The following is an 18,578-nucleotide window of genomic DNA, read 5'->3' as shown; positions in this document are numbered from 1 at the left end:
CATGTGCACTTGAGGGTAGCCTGCAGGAGGAGGGGGCCTGGGCCCTGCTGGAGCGTAAGTGAGGCGCTTCTAGGAGGGGACTGGCCTTTGGTTGTCATCGGAGAGGCAGCAGAAGTATTGGTTCCACAGTGTTTTATTTTTTTCAAAAACCATGATGACATCTTGTGAATCACTAGGTTTTAATAAAGCTGAAAAGAGGGACCGCAGGTCTCCTATTTCCCTATACTTGGCTGTGTATTTGACATACTCTATAAAAAGAAGAAGAAAAGGAGAGACGTTAGGAAAGCATTTAATGTTGTGTGCCTTGCAGGTAAAATGAAAGAACTACAGGTATTGGTATTAACTGTCAGATCTGGAAAGAGTATGTTCCACAAGCTTGTCTCCAAACCTTGAGTATGCTGATACTGGCTTAATCATGTTTGGATTCTGTGTTGCATCTGTGTTGGTTCTGCCTTCGGCTTGCCAAAATTCAAAGCCCCACTCCCCACGTTTAGCCACAATCCTATGAATGATCTTTGGGGTTTACCAGACGCTGAAAATTAGCATTACCATCTGCACATGGAGCCAATCCGAGCTCCTGTCTCATAATGATGAAAATAATCCACACAAGGCACTGTCAGATCTACTGAACAGTCACCAAATGTGAGGATATTATTACATAAGATCAGATTACGTGGAGATTGTTTTCATTCCATTTGCCTTTACAAAGTCATAAAGACTGACATTAATGATCATTCCTTCAACTCCCAAGGTCCATATGCCCTATGCATTAAGTTCCCAATGAGGTTATTACAAAGTCTTAAAGGAGTTTTGTTGTTTGTCTAGTGGTATTGTGGTTTGAACTCAGGACCTTGCATTGGCACTCTACCATTTGTGTCATGCCCCTTTCCATTTTTGTTGTTTTAAGATAAGATTTCCCATCTATGCTTGGGCCAGCCTGGATTTTGATCCTCCTATTTATGTTTCCCACATAGCTGGGATGACAGGCCTATACTACCACACCCAGATTTTATTGGTAGAGTTGAGGTCTTGCCAAGTTTTTGTCTAGGCTAACCAGCTATAACTATGATCCTCCAAATCTTTACTTCCCAAGGAGCTAGGATTACAGGCATGAGTTACTTTGCCTAGCCTTGTTAAAGTATTTTTTTAAGTTTCCTCTGCAGATAATATAATGATTCAGAAGGTAACATTCTATTATTTAGATAGTGGCCAGGTTATCAACATTTAATGAGATTACTCAATAACCACCTCCACCAGGAATCTACCCTTCTCTGGGCTCTGTGGCTCTCTTCTCTTTCATGCCCATTATCTCTACTATTATTACTTGCTTTCTTCTATGTCTCCCTTATCAAGCTCTGAGCTTTTTAAAGATGTAATGGGGGGACTGGGAAGGTGGCTCAGTGGTACAATGCTTGCCTTGCATGCATGATGTACTGGGTTCGATTCCTCAGCACCACATAAGCAAAAAACCCAGAAGTGGTGCTGTGGCTCAGCCTTGAGCTGAAGAGCTGAGGGACAGCACCCAGGCCCAGAGTTCAGGCCCCACGATCAACAACAACAAAAAACAAAGATGTAAAGATGAGCACCAGATAATAATCAGCCTTGAATTCTAAACATCCCACATGGTGCTTGGTACAGAGTAAGTCCCCCCCCTCCATTGTAGTGGACCAGTTAATAAGTGTGCCAGCTTTGCACACATATAAAAAAATACTGCCACTCAGACAGGCCATGTAGCCTTGGTACCCTGCAAGGATTTTTGAAAGGACAAGTGCATGATTTTTACTGTCTGTAATACTGTACCTGCTATACCTAGATGCCCCTACTCTTCCTCATGAACACCACCCCCCCAGGACTCTTGGGAGTCTATATGAATAGCTCTACTAGACTATTTGTTTTCCTTTTTCTCAGTAGGCTATGTCATCTGAGTGGACAAGGTCTGCATTCATTCAGTCCTCCATGTCTTCCTTTTGCATGAACACTCAATTCCAGATGATGTCCTACATGCTGAGAACATCAGCATGTGGCCATCAACTGTGTTCATCAGGGTTTTCCAGTTCCATGGGGTGAAACCCAACATACAATGGATTCATCAAATGGAACTTGTGAACTAGTGCCACTGAAAATTCTGGAACATGTTGTTGAGGATTCTTTAGTTCCCTGCCTCTGGCATCTCTTCCCTCCTGTGTTTGTGTGGCTCTGCAAAAGATCATCTCTCCACCATGGCTCTACTGGCTTGGGGCTTACACCTTTGCCAGTTCCAGTTCAGTACAGAGAAAGACAGCAATATTCCACCAGTCTGGAGTTAAGATTAGAGGCCTAGAGTTGGTTCTTGAAGGGGTCCATTCACATGGCAAAATCGAGGCCTTTGGTGATAAGTATGTGAGGCTCCAAGAGTCTGGGGATGGATCACATGCTGGGAAAGCAGTGAACTTAGTCATTCTGTCTACACCACACAGTAGACAAAGGGTAGATGATGTAGATGATTCTCCAAGGAAAACCTCCATGCTGCTTCTGTCAACAGTGTGCAGCCAAGTGAGAGAACATAGAGAAATAAACCAGGAATTTTAAATGAAATGGTAAGAGTTCTAAGGGAAATGCGAAGGAAGGATAGCAACACAGAGAACAACTGACAGCTAAAAAGGGGAGAGCTGATGGCGTCAAGGCAGGCTACCTGATGGAGGCCATATTTGAGCTATGCCAACATAGGTAATACATGGCTACTGAAGAAATGAAGGTCAATAATTGGTCCAAAATCACACAACTCCTTTCTGCAGAACATGCATTTACAGCCCATTCACCTTCAATACCATGTCTAGTGCTCTTTTCAGTTTTTCCAGCTAGATTTGTTTCTATTAGGAAATGTTTTCCAAACTCCACATGAAATCAAGGGAGGTGAAAACTAGAGATAGACTTTAGGAGCATGGTTAAATGTTCAACTGAACCCTCACTGATGTATTTAATCCACAGTGTGCATAAAGTACTACTATACATATACAAGGATATAGTTTACTACCGCTACCCCCTCTATTACCAGGCTTCAGGATTCCGCCCACATTCTGGGCTAAGTAGCTTTGGTAGCTGATTCAGTCTTCATTCACAGAATGAATATCCAGAATAAATACACTCATCGCATAGTTATTCCTAGTTTTAAACAGCTCTTAGAAAACTGAGTTTTTAAAGGATGGCAAAACTAAGTTGAGATGTTTATGAATTCTTTTAAAATCTTTATGTGGAAGTCCTTAAACCAGTTCAGATTTCTTTCAAGTGAAAAAAGTAATACTCAGGTTGACAAGTGATTTAATTCTCATATTTATAACTACTGGAGGCTTTGCATTCATTTGTAATGTGGCTTGCCAGGTGGCTGAATTATTTCACTGACTGGAAAGAGTTTTGCAAGGACAAATATTTCATAATTCGTGTTCTCTTTTTGGATCTTTAGAGCCTCTCAGCATGCTAAGTTGCAACTGTCTTTTCCTGCCCCCACTTTAGACAAAACACTGTGTTCTATCTAGATGTTGTTTTGGCATCTGTACCTCATAGCTATGTGGCCTTGGACAAGTTCATCATTTTTCTCAGTCATGCTCTTCTCATTTCAGACCTGAGATAATTGGTGCCATCTTATATGAGCATTGTGCTGATAAAATCACCTTCGTATAGGAAAGCTACTTGTGAATTGCTAGGCATTGTACAAATATTAGGCATCATTACTATTATCATCATCTTCAGAGTCCTGACATTAGCATGAACTCTATAAAGTCTTTCCTCAATGGTAAAGCAAAAGGAGAATCCAAAATTGTGTTAAGTAGTATAACCTGTCTTTTATTTTATAATACAGAGGAAACTGATTATTTGTAGACTGTTTTTAACGAATGGCCCCCATAAGACATCATGTGATTCCATCTTGTTCTTTATTGCTAATTGCTTAAACTGACATACATTTGAAGACTGTTTAGAGGAGAAGCCTTAGTATGAATTTGTTGTTCCCAGCTTATTTAATAACAGTGGTTTCTAACTCATTTGCATTTGCTCCTCCCCTTAGAACCCTGTCTGATTCAAGAGGCTTCCTTTCAAGCAGTCCTGCTTGCCTTGTGCTTCATTATTTGTGCCTGTGCAAGGTAATTTAGATTTTCTTTTCATGCAGCGGTGTTTTATAATGAATGAGTCTGTAATTGATGGATGATTTTCTTGCCTTCTTCCATGAAGCATTTCAGGTAGCGGTATGGCTGAGATTTATTAATTTATCTACAGGGGTAAGTGCTTTCCTACCTCGTACCTTCCTCTTTTCTTTCTTCAACAAAACATAGAGAAGCTAGTGTATTTTACTTATGATATCATGTGTTATCCTTTGTTGAAAGGCCACAGATCCAGTGCAAGTGCCCCTTCCTGAACTCAAGGACATTGGATGTCCCCAGTGGGAAACAAAGAGTCTCTACTGAGATTTCATTTTTCCTGTTGTATTTTTCATCCTAAAATTCCTCAGTCTGAAAAAGAACCATCAGAAAAAGATTTACCAAAGAGTAAAGATACTTACCTAGCTGGGAGTAGCTGTGGCCCTGTAATGGAAATGTGGTAAACTCTGGGTAGATTAAATATTCAAAGAAAGAGGTGGAGACAAGGGGAAGAGGACACTTGGGCCAAGTGTCCTGGTAAAAGCACTTTTTATATGCAGTTGCTATGGTTACATGCAAACATATGGTTCTGGTTCTGGCAGTCTTTTGTGATGGTCACCACCAAGCAATCATATGCAAAAACACTTTCTTCATAACTTTCTAGCCCTGTTTACTTTCTGTTAGGATTTTTGTTAGACACAAGTGACTCCATCTTGACTCTGAGAACTTTTACATTCCCTCCACACATAGAGTGTCCAGGACATCTCCATCAGAATGCAATGATGAGGTGTGACTGTAAGCATGTTTCTGCTTTCCCTTCTGCCCCACATGGCTTTGCCATGCCTTTCCAACTTTTCTTTGTCCAAAACTCCAGGGCAGTGGTCAGTTCTTAGTAGTGTTAAGTTCACTCGTGACTCTGTGACCTTTGCCTCGGATGGTCTCTCTACCTGGTACAAATCTTCTCCAGGTAGCCTGCCTCATAGCACACACCCTTGCTTCTTTCAGGAATAGGTTCAAATGTGATGACATCATCAGAGAGGCCTTCCCTGACACCATGTGTAAATACCATACCACTTTCTAGTGCATGTATCTCTTGCTTTACTTTTCGTCAGTGAATTTATTACCCCTTGACCTAATAAAGGTTCAAGTGTCTATATGTCAATGCTCTAACTCTGGCAACCAGAATGTGAGCAACCTGAGAACAGACTTTTTGCGTGTCACTTCTCTATCCTGCATGCCAAAAACCTCATTGATATTTGTTGAATCAACTAGACAAACATAAAAAAATTCAGCCCTAGAAGCTGATGGTCCTTGAACTCTGGTCAGCAGGTGTTGCTTATTCTCAAGTCTTGTCTCTCTGGAGGGTCCAATTCTTCACATTGCTTGAGGTGGCTACCCTTCAAATATCAAGTGTTAGATTCTATCCCTTAGTATACTAATTTAGGCCTAGTGAGAATCAGCATTTTAAAATAAGCTTCCCAGTTAATTATAAGCATTGAGAAGCATTTTTTTTTGGTTCACAATAGGACCAAACAAACAGAAGACGGGAGGTCCGATGGTTAAAAATAGATTTGCAAAATTCTGCATCGTATATTCTTCCAAGTTGGAAGATTCATGATGTGCCTTTGTAGAATAATGCTTAGTGAGATCACACAGTGATCTCAAAAAGTCTTACAAATTTTCAAATTGATCAGGAAGCCCTGATCAACTTGTTCCATAGGAACACATTAATGAAATGTTTCTCTCAGGTTAATTTGTTCGTATACTATCCCCAATATTGAGGGAGAGCTAGGAAGCCCTTATCTATTGAGTGTGAGTTGTGTCTAGAAACATGTTCCCAAAGAGAGAGAAAGGAAAGAAGGAGAAAAGGTGTCTTTATCATGGTAAGATCTGGCCCATTCTACTTCAAGTGAATGAAGTCAACATCAGTAGGGGGATATTTTGTTGATTGCATAGAGCCAGAACACAGTCATGAGATTGTGTCTAACCATAAGAAAAGTCAGCATAAAATCCAATTTGATCATTAGTGAAAATAGGAAAATTTCACTTTCAATGTTGCTCCTTATGGAGCTACATATTTTCCCACCACTGTCTTTTTTAATTCCTTATTCTGTCAGAATGAATTCTCTTGTAGAGCATTTTGCTTACATTTAATATGGAAAATTACTTGCCTCTCTTAGTTGCAATGTTTTTATAATGTATCAAGTTATAACAACAATAAATATAATGTTCTAATACTTCATTCCTTTTTTTGTTCCTACATAATAGCTCATTGCACGGGTATGTTTTGTTTCATTTATATATTCATGTATTGAAAAACATCTTGGTTGCTTCCAGTTTTAAACAACTTTCAATGAAGTTTCTACAAAGGATTACATGGATTTAAAAATAAAGCTTTAATTCAGTTTGGGTACATACCAAGACATGGTATTTCAGGATTCTATAATAAACTTACACTTAATTTTGCAAGACAGTGCTAAATTATTTTCTTAGGTGTTTTCACCATTTTTATTCTCAACAGCAATAGATGGGACTTCCTGCGGCTCAGCATCTTCACCAGCATTTGGTGTTGTCCTTTTGGAGATTTTTCACTATAATGGGTGTGCAGTGGTCCCTTGTCTCTTGCTGTTTAAATGTTCACTACCTATCAGATCTTTCATTCTTTTGTGATACTGAGGTAAAAACATAAAAACAAAACAAAACAAAAAAAAAAAACAGGGCTTCAGATTTTCTTGGCTGGCCCTCTATCACTTAAGTCTTGCCTCTAGCCATGTTTTGTGCTGGTTCATTTGGAGATGGAGTCTAAAGAAATTTTTCTGCCCAGGCTGGTCTTGTACCATGATCCTTCAGATCTCAGCCTCCCAAATAGCTAGGACTATGGCTCCTTCACCATTTAGACATGGATTATTTGCTTTATTATTGAGTTTTAATTGTTCTTATACATGCTAGATAGAAGTGCTTCATCACATATATGATTTGCAAATATTTTCTCCCAAATTGTGCACTGACTTTTCATCCTTTTGGTATTTGCTTTTTTAATTTTCATAACATTCAGTTTGTTATTTTTTCTATCACAAATTGTGCATTTGGATTGGATTTCACAACTCGTTGCCAAAGCCAAAGTCTTAAAGTTTTCCATTTACAATTTCTTCTTCAATTTTTATCCTTTTACATTTCAGTCCCACTCATTTTAAGTTTAACTTTGTGTATGAAATTATTTGTGAGAGTTTGTTCGTATGTGTGTGTGTGTGTGTGTGTGTGTGTGTGTGTGTGTGTGTGTGTGCCAGCTTAGAGTTTAAACTCAGGCCTAAGCACTGTCCTTTAGCTTTTCTTGCTCAAGGCTGCCACTCTACCAGTTGAGCTCTCTCCACTTCCTGAGAATTTGTTGTTTTACCTGTGAATATCCAATTGTTTTATTTGCTGAAAGGACTGCCCTTTCTATTGAATTACTTGTGTATCTCTATTAAATATCACTTCACTATTTCCACAAGAGTGTATTTCTGTCTTCTTTTTTCCCTTTTATGTCTATCACCTTGCCAGTCCACCATCACTACAGTATGTCTAAAAGAACATGGCACAGGTTGGAGATGAAGAGTTAGAATGCTAAATCTAAGCAATCCTGTCATTTCAGATGGCTTCTAGGTGGAGTACTAGCCAATGTCTTTACATGTGCATCAATGATAACTACAGCTTGTAAGTAACTTTTCCTAAATTTCTACTCTGATTCCTGTATTTCATCAGACTTTGAGTCATTTAGTTTTTTTTTCGTTTTTCATGTTTCTCTTTTCTACTCAAGATATTGTGCGATCACTGCTTTTCACCTTTGGCAGTTACTTCAGGGCCACCACCTATGCTCGGTAAGTGCTGCTGTGGTGGCATCACATCATTGTCTGGCCACCAATCCTAGCATAGAATATCAGATGCCAGGTTCTTCTGAGAAATAGATGGTGCTGACAATGTACAGCAAAGGTCCCACTCATTTATGCTGAGGAATGCTTTCTGTTACTGCTTAAATCTAATAGTGTTCTGATCCTGCCCCTTGACTTCTTAAAATAAACGGTGTTAAAAAAAAGGTCATAGGACTTACAAAACACATGATGAGTGTCTTTATCAATGGTTTTGCAAGTACCTTTGTAGATTCAAAGCATTGTGCTTTATAGATACCTCCTATTAAGAGAGCCTTATCTTCCACTTGCCCAATAGCTGGCAAGCTGCCCATGAAATGGTCTTGGTTAAGAGCTGTGAATTCTCGGCCTTCTCTTACTTTCCTAATGACCCCCCACCCAAGCCCTCACTTCTCATCCCCTTTGTGCTGTCTGCCAGAATGCAGCCTCTTCAGAGGGTTCCTGGGGACTCGGGTTGGAGAGTGCTTACAGAATTTTAAGCATTCTTCTAGCATCATTCATTACAGTATGGAAGGTGTCAATGCCCTTCAGTACACCACAGTTGCAGAGCCAGCATCCCTGGCTTGGGGATCAAAGTCTGCAATTCAAATTACTTTCTTGGCCTTCGCTCTTGACACTCTGCTTCCCTGTTTATGAAATCTCTGTGTTGACTTTGAAATCACAATGGAGTTGAGTGAAGATGTATTGTGTTTACAACTCTAGGCAATATTGATTTAGTGACACTTTGAGAGACACTGCCAATAATTTCTTGGCCATTCAGCTATCTGAAGTTAGATCTTGCTATAGCTAAGATATATTTAAGTGGATAGTTAGAAAATTGAGCCTGGGGGTGGAGTGGCCCCAAATCCTCTTTCATTAATCAATCCTTAAAGTTAGTGGTATTTGTTTAAAACTGTCTTCAGAGATACCCACTTTCATCCCTCTACCTGTCAGTTTGTTTCTAGACCTCTATGGAGGCAGAAATGGGCCTTAGCTGATGCTACATAATTTGCAGCTTTATATGCTAAAATGATCACAAGTTAGGAATGAACCAGGAGAAATATCTATGAAAAGATTTTTACCCAAAGAGCTATTTTAAAATCCAAGTTTCAGGAGTGAAAACATTCTTATGGTTTGTCAAACCATAAGAATCATAAAAATCTGCTTTCTCTGAGTCTGTAGGTTAGCATGGAGAATTAGTTAGAAAAACAAGCTATCATTTTGTAGGGAAGTTCTGAGATGTGGGCATAGTTTCTCAACGTGAATTTCTAGATTCAATAAAGGCGCTTGTATAGTCCTGATGCTAGCCCCTTGATTCAAAGTTTGGAAGGAGTCTATTTTATTTTTAGCCATCTCTCCAAGTTTTCATTTGAATATAAACTCTGAGGGTCTTGGAAAGATGACTTCCAAACCTTTTACCCCTTGATTTCTCAATTGACATTATTTAGCCTACGAAATCTGTACTGAGAACTTTACCATGTTCTGTATTGAATGGACTCTCAGTACAACTCAACAGTCACCCCCACACACACATACACTCACTCACTCATCTCTACCATAGGTGCCAACATCCTAAAGCCAAGTTATGGAGCCAGACTCAAGATTTCAGAGTCTAATGAGAGTAACACATGTGCAAAGGACAAAGAACTTTTGTATTTCACTATGGTAAGAATAAATATGGAGCTAGCACAGAGAACAATAGAACCAGGAGATGAGAAAGTGTGGGGAGGCTAGTCAGTGAAGGTTTCCTGGAGGAGGCAAAATCTAACTCCATCACCTGTTGGCTTTACTGCACCAGCTACTACTCTGAGTGACTTGTTTTCTACTAAAATCTATGAACAATAGAACATATTTGTATTCTGGCATAAGTATTTCTCATCTACAGCCTCACTTATGAGATGAAATCTCTGCTTGGATTACTTATGTACATAATATAACTTTTTCTTCTCTTGTTCCTCTGTCTTTCACGATTTCCAGCTCACCTGGCCATCTACCACACACTCTTGCCTTTAAGACCTATAAAAACAAGGACTGTTGACTTCACTTTTGCATCTACCCCAGTGCCTTCAAAATAGTAGATGCTCCATAAATATTCATCAAACTGAAAATAGTTGCTGCATCATTACTTGAAGTCCCTCTGTTGTAGCTAAAATCTCTATGTCTACATATTAAAGATTTTGCAGCTTTCTCCCTCTTATATAAACCTATCCAGAAGCTAATAAGCTAAATGTAGTAACATCAAGGAGTCAAGAATGACTGACGAGTCTTCTCTAACAATCAGCAATGAGACTATTAGGAGGGCAGTCACTACAACAAACATGAAGACAGCAGCAGCCCTCACATGCCTGGGCCCCACGGTGCAAGCGTAGCTATGTTGAGTGCCTATACTTTTATCCCAGAGTTCTTCTCAATTCCTACCCCTCTTTATACCACAAGCTAATTCCCTTTTGACTTCTTTCCTCCCTCAGTTTAAAGTTTGCAGCTATGAGGATTATTCATTGTTTTCATTATTAACCTGAGTGTCCCTTGCAAATGAAGATCATCACAGGTATCCAGCATTGCTGGGTAGCATCAGAGGTCACAAGCTGACTTTGTATAACTTCCTAGCAACAAAAATTGGGCTCTCCATTCTTAAATGGAGGAAGGTACATTCATATACTTGGTGGGTGAGAGAATAAACTTTAGGAAATGAAATTCAAGCCCTGTCCCCCATAACACCTCATAGGATCCTAAAATAGAAATGGAAATTAACAAGTTTTATGATGAGTTTAGGGTTTAAAACCTCCTTGATCTTTCAGAGAAGAAAACATTAAGAACTTCCAGGGACAAAACCAAGATATATACTTGTAATCTTTAAGCTAGTGTGTATGCATGCGTGTGTGTATGTGTGCGTGTGTGTGCATACACACACATTGACTGCATCCTACTGCATTTCCTGAGAATGTGGATGAATTATGCATTTCTTTTACTCCTTTTCCAGACTAGATTCGATTAATTTGAAAACCATTGAGGATTATCACTGATGAATGTCTTCCATCGGAATATCCAGAAACTGCCCAACTTGCAGTCTACTTGCAATCAACTGCCTTATTGGGAAGAAGTGAACAATTAGTTCAGAAAAAATTCTAATTGGAGTATGGATTTTAAAAAAATCTCATTTTTATCCATAATGGTAATATGCTCATGAAAATAATATTAATTGGGCTTCCTTTCGCAAACGTTGACATTTGACAAGGAATGGACTGGGGAACTTGACAGAGACAGCATGGGCAATGAATGCTTTGGGATTAGTTCTCAAACATTAGCTTTCATTAGAGGATTCTGTGAGGTGCTTTGAGACACTGCAGATTCCAGGATCTATTTGCATGTACCCCTGCCTGACTAACCTACTTCAATCCAACAATGCAGATAAGTTTGTGTAATGAGTACCAGTCTAAAGGTAAATAAAAACAGCTTGCACATAAAAATCTAATGTGGCAAACACTACTCTATTGTATTGTATTGTTCTCCTCCCAAAGTGTCTTGATGGTAGAAGGGGGCAGGAAGGATATGATTCAGCCTCCCCCCTTCCCCACACAGGATCATGTTTGAGGAGCTTCACAGGTTAAGGGCTGATGGGACCTTTAAGAGGAGGGACCTGCTGGAATGTCCTCAAGCCACTGGAAGCCCAGGCCTCAGAAGGACTTAGCATAGTACTCTGGGAGTATATTCAGATTGGTCTCTCTGGCTTCTTATTTGGCTATGTAATCTCTCTCCCTTTCACACCACTCCCACCACTGTGATACCATCAGCATGAGGACCTCACCAGAGCCGCAGAGATGCTGGGGTCATACCTTGAACCACCAGAATTCTGGAATATTTCTTTTCTTCATTGAGTACTAAGTCTCAGAGATTTCATTACAGTAATGGGAAACAGACTTATCCAATAGGGGGTGGCTGATGGAAAATGGGCAGGAAAGAATCATTTTCTAGAAAGTATATTCTTCTGAATATATTTTTTCTCCTCCCCACTGCCATCTTTACCTCCTCCATCCCTTCCTTCCTCTCCCTCCTTTCTTCATTCTTTTCCTCCTCTCTTTTCTTCTTCCTCTTCCTCTGCTGCTTTCTTGTTCTCTTCCTTCCTTCACTCCTTTTCCCCTCCCTCTCTCCTCCCCCTCCTTCTCCCCTCCCCTCCCTTCTTCTCCCCTCTTTTCTCTTCTCTCCAGGAGGACTGTACATTATGGATGTCACCTGTGCAGGTGGCTGGCCTGGCTCCTATGAGGGCCTTATGTGTCACAGCAGCTCTAGCAGCAGGTGCATGATTCAAAAGAATCATGTCTTCAGTAAGCAGCAAATTCTCAATGACCCTAAGCACATTCCTTGGAAATTTGTGAGTTTGCTGAAGTTCATACGAAGTAAGACTTTAGGTATGCATTTGATTCTGTAAATATGTAGTCCAACCATGTCCCAAGACATGTCCCAAGAGCCAGGATGGTCCCAGGGGATGTGACAACTCTACTTGTGAGGTGTCATGTTGGGGCAAGGCTCCTTTCATTCTGTAAAATAGGAAGAACTATTTAAAAAACTGTTCATTAAAATACCAGAAGTTTGGAAAATTAAGTAAAACAATGTGACTATTAAAAGGCAAATTCCTTTTTGAGAAATAGGAGAAGAGACAAAATAACAGTCTTCCAGATACCCTCATCAATACTTCACTCTTGAATTTAACACTATTCTGGGTTTTGTCGGGTTTTTTTGGTCTGTGTATATGTGGTACTGGGGTTTGAACTCAAGACCTCTCACTTGCTAGGCAAGTTTAGTCCTTTATTTTTTTTTTTGAAGGGTATTTCCCTTTTGCTCTCATGGAGACAGGTTTTGGAGACAGGTTCTTACTGACCTTTTTGCTTAGGCTAGCCTTGAACAATGATCCTCTCAACTCTGCCTCCCACGTAGCAGGATTAGAAGTATGCATCTCTATGCCCTGCCTATCTATCTTGATTTTTATGGTAATTACATCTGTACTTTGCTTTGTAGTTTTCCTGAATATTATTTTAAAGCAATCCCTGTTTTTGTTTGTTTGATACAGTTTTTGGGTCTCCTTACTGTATCTGAACTTCCTTTAACTTCCACCCTTTCATCCTTCGTTTTAAAACTAAGGAGAGTCAACTTCAGAGAAGGATGGCTTGTCCTGGATCACAGAGCTTGGAGAAGGTGGAGCCAGGCTGCATCTGCCTCTGGACTCTAAGGTTTCTTGGCCTTCACTCCCTCACACCCACTGCAAAGCTTCTATAAGGGATATCTGGTAGAATTACTGCAAACCAACTCAGATGCAAACCAATATGATGGTGCTGCAGGGGAGGCCAACTCCCCCCAATAGAGTTCCCACTAGTGCTCACATAAAACAGCAGATACAGACACCTGCCAACTTGGCACACTTTGTCTGAATGCCATATTTCCCTAGCAGGCCTTACTGAGGGTCTGAGCATGTATTTTTTTCAAAATCTATCCCACTGTGCTGGCTGCACCCCTTCCATCTGGCCCATGCTGGGTGAAATCTGTTACAGCTGCCAGTTACACCTGCTAGAGAGCCAGACAGGGAACCATGGCATGGAGGGATGGGTGGGGGGAGATTAGCAAGTGGAAGCTAAAACCCAGCAACTACTTTGGAGATTTTTTTCTTCTCCTTTTGTAGCTTTAAAGGAAGTGAAAACAAAGAAAATGCAACAATGCTTGATAAGAAATGTACTCATTACCTTGTTCACGAAACTGTAACCCCTCTGTACAGTGTTTTCACAATAAAAAAAAAACTTAAAAATAAAAAAATGGAGTGCCCAAGGGAAACAAAGGCTGCCATATCAGGACTTAGATTTTTCAATGCAAAAGTCTTTTTTGCATGTGTGTTTGCATTATCTAGACAGAGGTACCCACTCCTTCCACTGAATCTAGTCCTCACAGCTAGCTATGTTTGTGTGAGTGAAGCCCAAATTCAGGCTGAAGGCATCTGCTTGTGGAGAAGGGATGAAACTCAATGCCAAATGGTCTTTTTTCTTTCTTCTTTTCCCCCCTTTGGAAGTAAAAATATCAAGGATGACATCCTAGATAGTTCTACTTTCTTCATCTTCTTAGTTTCTTCTCCTGTTGAGTTATAGCCTTTGAATACTAGTAAGAGAGTCCAGGAGAACGCTTTATGTCTTGGATGTCAGATAAGGCCAGGGTCTGAGCTGTAATCCAACTGTGACTTCAGACAAAAAAATGTCATCTTTCTAAACCCTAATTTACATATGCTTGAGATAGATCCTTTGTACACCCCATAGCACTTTTTTTATGAGACTCAAGCAGGTCCATGCAGGCAAAGTGCTTAGCACTTAATACCATGCTAGATATATGGCAACTTTTCCAAAGGGAAGTCTGCTGCTGTTCTTATTAGCATTGTAACATTCATAATAGGGGTATTTTGGCTTTTAGGACCATACATTTTTTTAGTCAAAGAAAAAGATTAATCCGGAATGAAGTTTGATCAGGGCACATGAAGTGAGTTGAAGAAATAGTGCTTCCAATATTTAACACAAAGCTGAGTGGTATAAAGGCAAAAGAATGAAATTTGAAGTCAGTCAGATGTAGACTTAGACAGCCATAGCCATAGATTTCTGGCTGTCCCAGCCTTTCTAGTTTTATGAGTTTTGACTTGGCACTCAACTTCTTTGACCATGCTCCCCATCTACATCCTAAGCAAGGTTTCTTGTCCAGGTCTGAGGCCTTCTCTGAAGTGCTAGCTGCAGAATGGAGGGACAGTATCGATGCATTGTCATCGACACCAAATAAGAGACTGTAGGCTTACAAGGTGCAGGAGAAAAGAGCGACTAAAAATTGCTACTTTAATGTGGTCTTCTATATTTTAGAAGTGAGTCAAATAATAAAAGAAAAACCGAGAGAAACAGTAGAAAGATTACCCATCATCTCTCAACTCAAGGCCAACCTCTTGATGCACTGTAAGAGATATGAAAACATCCAAACTAGAGAGCCTTTGGACAGAGACACAGCCGCCATCTGTGGCCAGTCAAGTGGTCATTGCCCTGTTGGAAACAGAGGGCTATACCAGCTGACAGACCTGTCTCCCTGCTGGAACAATGGTAAGGCTATTGCCCTCAGCTGTCAGCTTGCACCAATGTAATCCCAGATGCACCTTCAACATGAGGCAAGAGGAGGTGGAGAAAAGTTAGCAATGTTATCAGGAGGGAAGCAGAACAGAAACTACAATCCAGTGTTCTCAGTATGTGCTGTGTATACTCTCCCTCTCCACTTGTCTTCCTGCTTTCTTTCCGTTCTCAACCTTTGTATGAGATCTGTGGTCCAGACAGCTCAGAGGTTCCATAGTCTCAGGAGTCAGATAAATCAAAAAGTGATGACATTAGTTCAAGGAGCAATACATGGGAGTGATATCGGTGATCCTTCTCAAAACTCGTTGGATATCAGAGAGGTGATAGCCAGAGAAACTTTCCAGGCAGTCTCCATACTTCCTGCAGGACTCAGCTTGTTAATTCAGGTTCTATTTGCATTGTTGCTTGTGACAAATAGTTCTGGCAGAGCAGAGGTAGTTTCAGTCACAGTCATCATTCTGTCCCCAGTGTATAGCCAGAGCTAGCTGAGAAAGCTGCTCAGTGAATGGGGATCAGATATGCTATGAAAAGAGGGTGAACTGGGGTGGTGCTTGGAGTGGATGGCTATTCTCTCTGCTTCTCCTGCTACTATGGAAGATTTGTCTTTTCCAACAAAACTCATGTAGAAATTGTATTACCATACCACTGTAATTATCTTAAAAACTTGGACCTTTAAGAGGCGAGTAGAATTGATACTCTCCACCCACTCTTACTCTCTTATGCCTTGACCATCTACCCTCCTCCCTAGGATAAAGCTCAAGAAGACACTCACTAGATGCTAGCCACTCTATGGTGAACATCCTAGTCTCCAGAGCTCACAGTCAATAAACTTCTGTTCATTAAAAATTAGATTGTGGTATTCTCTTATAATAGCACAAAATGAGCTAAGACAACCAAAGTTATTTTCTCCCCAATGCTGGTCTTATAACTCATTCTTTGGGCAATCATCCCCTTCCCTTGTGGATGGGTTCTAGCGAGTCTTCTGGTTTTGTTTGTTTTTTGCCAGTCCTGGGCTTGAACTCAGGGCCTAGGTGGTATCCCTGAGCCTCTTTGTGCTCAAGGCTATGGCTTTACCACTTGAGCCACAATTTCTGGCTTTTTCTGAGTAGTTTACTTGAGATAAGAGTCTCACAGACTTTTCTTTTTCTACCTGGGCTGGCTTCTAACCATGATCCTCATATCAGCATCTTGAGTAGCTAGGACTATAAGCATAACCCACCAGCACCCAGCTAAGGTCTTCTTTTAAAAAGAAACTATCTTTAAGGAATTGCCATTTAACAAAACCATTTATGAATACAACCTATCTTGATCAATGTCACACTCCCTTCAACATTCTCACTCATAAATCCCAACCTACACTTTCCCTCATAAACTGAATTGTTGACTGCATTCTTCTCATTCATCCACTCTTCTCCTCTTGATACCCCCTCACCCCTTTAAGTACCCTCTTCCTGGTGTTCATTTTGTTGAACTTTGACTTTTGCCTTTATCATAAATTACACTTTTTGGAGTTCTCCCTTGAATCTCCCACATTTCAGTTAAAACATTTGTATACTATAGACCATGCAACATATTTACTTATAAGTTTATCAGCTGATTCTAGATTCCACAAATGAGGGAAAGCATGCAATGCTGGACCATGAGGACAAAGAGACAAGCCTGGCCATCAGATTCTCTTCTTTCTAGAGACAAGATGATTGGAGGAATGCCTGGGATGAGAGCTCTGCGGTCTCCAGCTGTTGAAGTTCTCAAATCCTCAACGGCAAGGACCAACGGCCATTGAGCCTTTCAAGAATGTCAGTGTTTTTCCAGTGGAATCATCTTTTTTTTAATTTAAACTAGTCAGAACACATTTATTTTACCAGCTACACAAAATTTTAAAAATGTATCCAATATACTATTTGTCTTTAAAAATATTTGCGTTGAAATTTATGCAACATTAAATCTAGCATTGAAAAGTGTGCAAGTTGGTGGCATGTAGGACAGTTACATCATCCCTATCTAGTTTCCAAAACACTTTGATCACCCACAAAGAAAACCCTGTGTTCATGAAGCCATGCCCTCCAATCCTCTTCCCTGCCTCTCAGCACCTGCTGGTCCTCTTTCTGTTTCCATGGATTTATCTATACCAGACAGTTCATGCAACATGAATCATACGCCACTCTTTGGGTCTGTTTTTTCACTTACACAATGTTTTTGAGGTTCACCCACATTGTTGCATGTGTTTCCTTTACTGGTTGAATAATGTTCCCTTTCATAATAATATTCCCATCCACAATGGACATTTGGCTTGTTTCTACTATTTGGCTACTGTGAATTGTTTTGGAATGTGAGTGTGGTATACAATGGAAAAAAAAAGATATCAAGGGAAAGGAAGAAACATTGCAGGGTGCCGAAATTTTCCTTCCTGATCTCTGTCTTTCCACCCCTCCAGACAACCCCCTAGCCCATCCTCTATGCAGCAGCCAATTACCTTTCTAAATTTACTAATCCCTCTTCCCTCATTGTTACATCATCCCACCCAACTCCTCAACTCCCCATACTCATTACATTGCAGTCATAACTAACTCTCCTTTCTCTTCTTATGATGCATCCAGCTCAACTCCAGCTCAGGGCCTTTGCACCTGTGGAATATGTGGGCAGAAATACCCTTCTCTATGGACTTCCCAAGGCCAATGTCTTCTCATCTTGCAGATGCCACCACCATCGTGAGCCCTGCTTACCACTCACTCTAGGCCTGCTCTCCCCATCCCTGACTCCATCCCAGGACCTCATCTGTCTCATGAATCGATTCATTTGTGGCGTGTCGTTTCCATTTCTGCTTTTTGTCTCCTTCTGCCCTGTTTTTTCTTCACTAGCTCAAGTCTTCGGTGCCTGGTTTATAGAGAGCACTCAGTGTGTGACTGTTTACTGAGCAGATGGCTGTGTAGGATCCACTGGAGAACTGGCAAGGGACAGAAATAGAGCCTCAGGTGGTCCAAGGTATGATACAAATGTGGACCATTCCACATGCCCTGTTTATACCAGCTTCATTCTCCATTTAGAATGCTTCTGCATGACTATTCCTCAGTATGGGAGGGAAGGGACTCCTTCCAATTCTTATAGGTCCTTTCTGACTCAGGCTCACCATATAAAGACTAGAGGAGACATGTTTTTGAGAGGAGCCTGTGTAAAAGGGAGGCAGAATGATGGCTGGGAGGGGCAGGTCACTGTCTCTTTAGGAGGGGTATGGCTCTAGGCAAATTACCTAATCTCTCATCAGCAAAACTAGGGAGTATAAGAAGATAAGATCTCTTATGATCATGAAAAATCTGGAAGTAGGTTGATGTGCCCTCCAAATCAGCCTGCCTTCTCTTGTTGATGGATAGAGAATTTGACATTTATATGGACTATCATCTTCACTGGACACCTGAGACTCTTAGAAGGTAAGCTGCTTAGCTGAGATCATT

At 40.5% G+C, this 18,578-nt stretch overlaps 1 protein-coding gene across 5 annotated transcripts in view; it reads left to right on the top strand.

The window, feature by feature from the left end:
* Window positions 1–11,465, top strand: part of Tmem71 (transmembrane protein 71) — a 28,956-nt gene extending 17,491 nt beyond the window's left edge. For 3 of the 5 annotated variants that reach the window (XM_042699979.1, XM_042699978.1, XM_042699977.1), the window contains exons 7-10: window positions 4,040–4,115; window positions 7,741–7,802; window positions 7,906–7,966; window positions 10,974–11,465. In XM_042699979.1, coding sequence (XP_042555913.1) covers window positions 4,040–4,115; window positions 7,741–7,802; window positions 7,906–7,966; window positions 10,974–11,016 — 242 coding nt within the window. In that variant the 3' untranslated portion in view covers window positions 11,017–11,465. The remainder of the gene's footprint in view (window positions 1–4,039; window positions 4,116–7,740; window positions 7,803–7,905; window positions 7,967–10,973) is intronic. The other 2 variants (XM_042699981.1, XM_042699982.1) reach the window with 2 other exon arrangements.
* Window positions 11,466–18,578: the final 7,113 nt, after the last annotated feature.

The sequence above is a fragment of the Dipodomys spectabilis genome, unplaced genomic scaffold (assembly GCF_019054845.1).
Source record: "Dipodomys spectabilis isolate Male_0828 unplaced genomic scaffold, ASM1905484v1 ptg000264l, whole genome shotgun sequence".
Taxonomy (NCBI): domain Eukaryota; kingdom Metazoa; phylum Chordata; class Mammalia; order Rodentia; family Heteromyidae; genus Dipodomys; species Dipodomys spectabilis.
The sequence above is the reverse complement of the archived record's forward strand: the minus strand, read 5'-3'. Positions and strand labels throughout refer to the sequence as shown.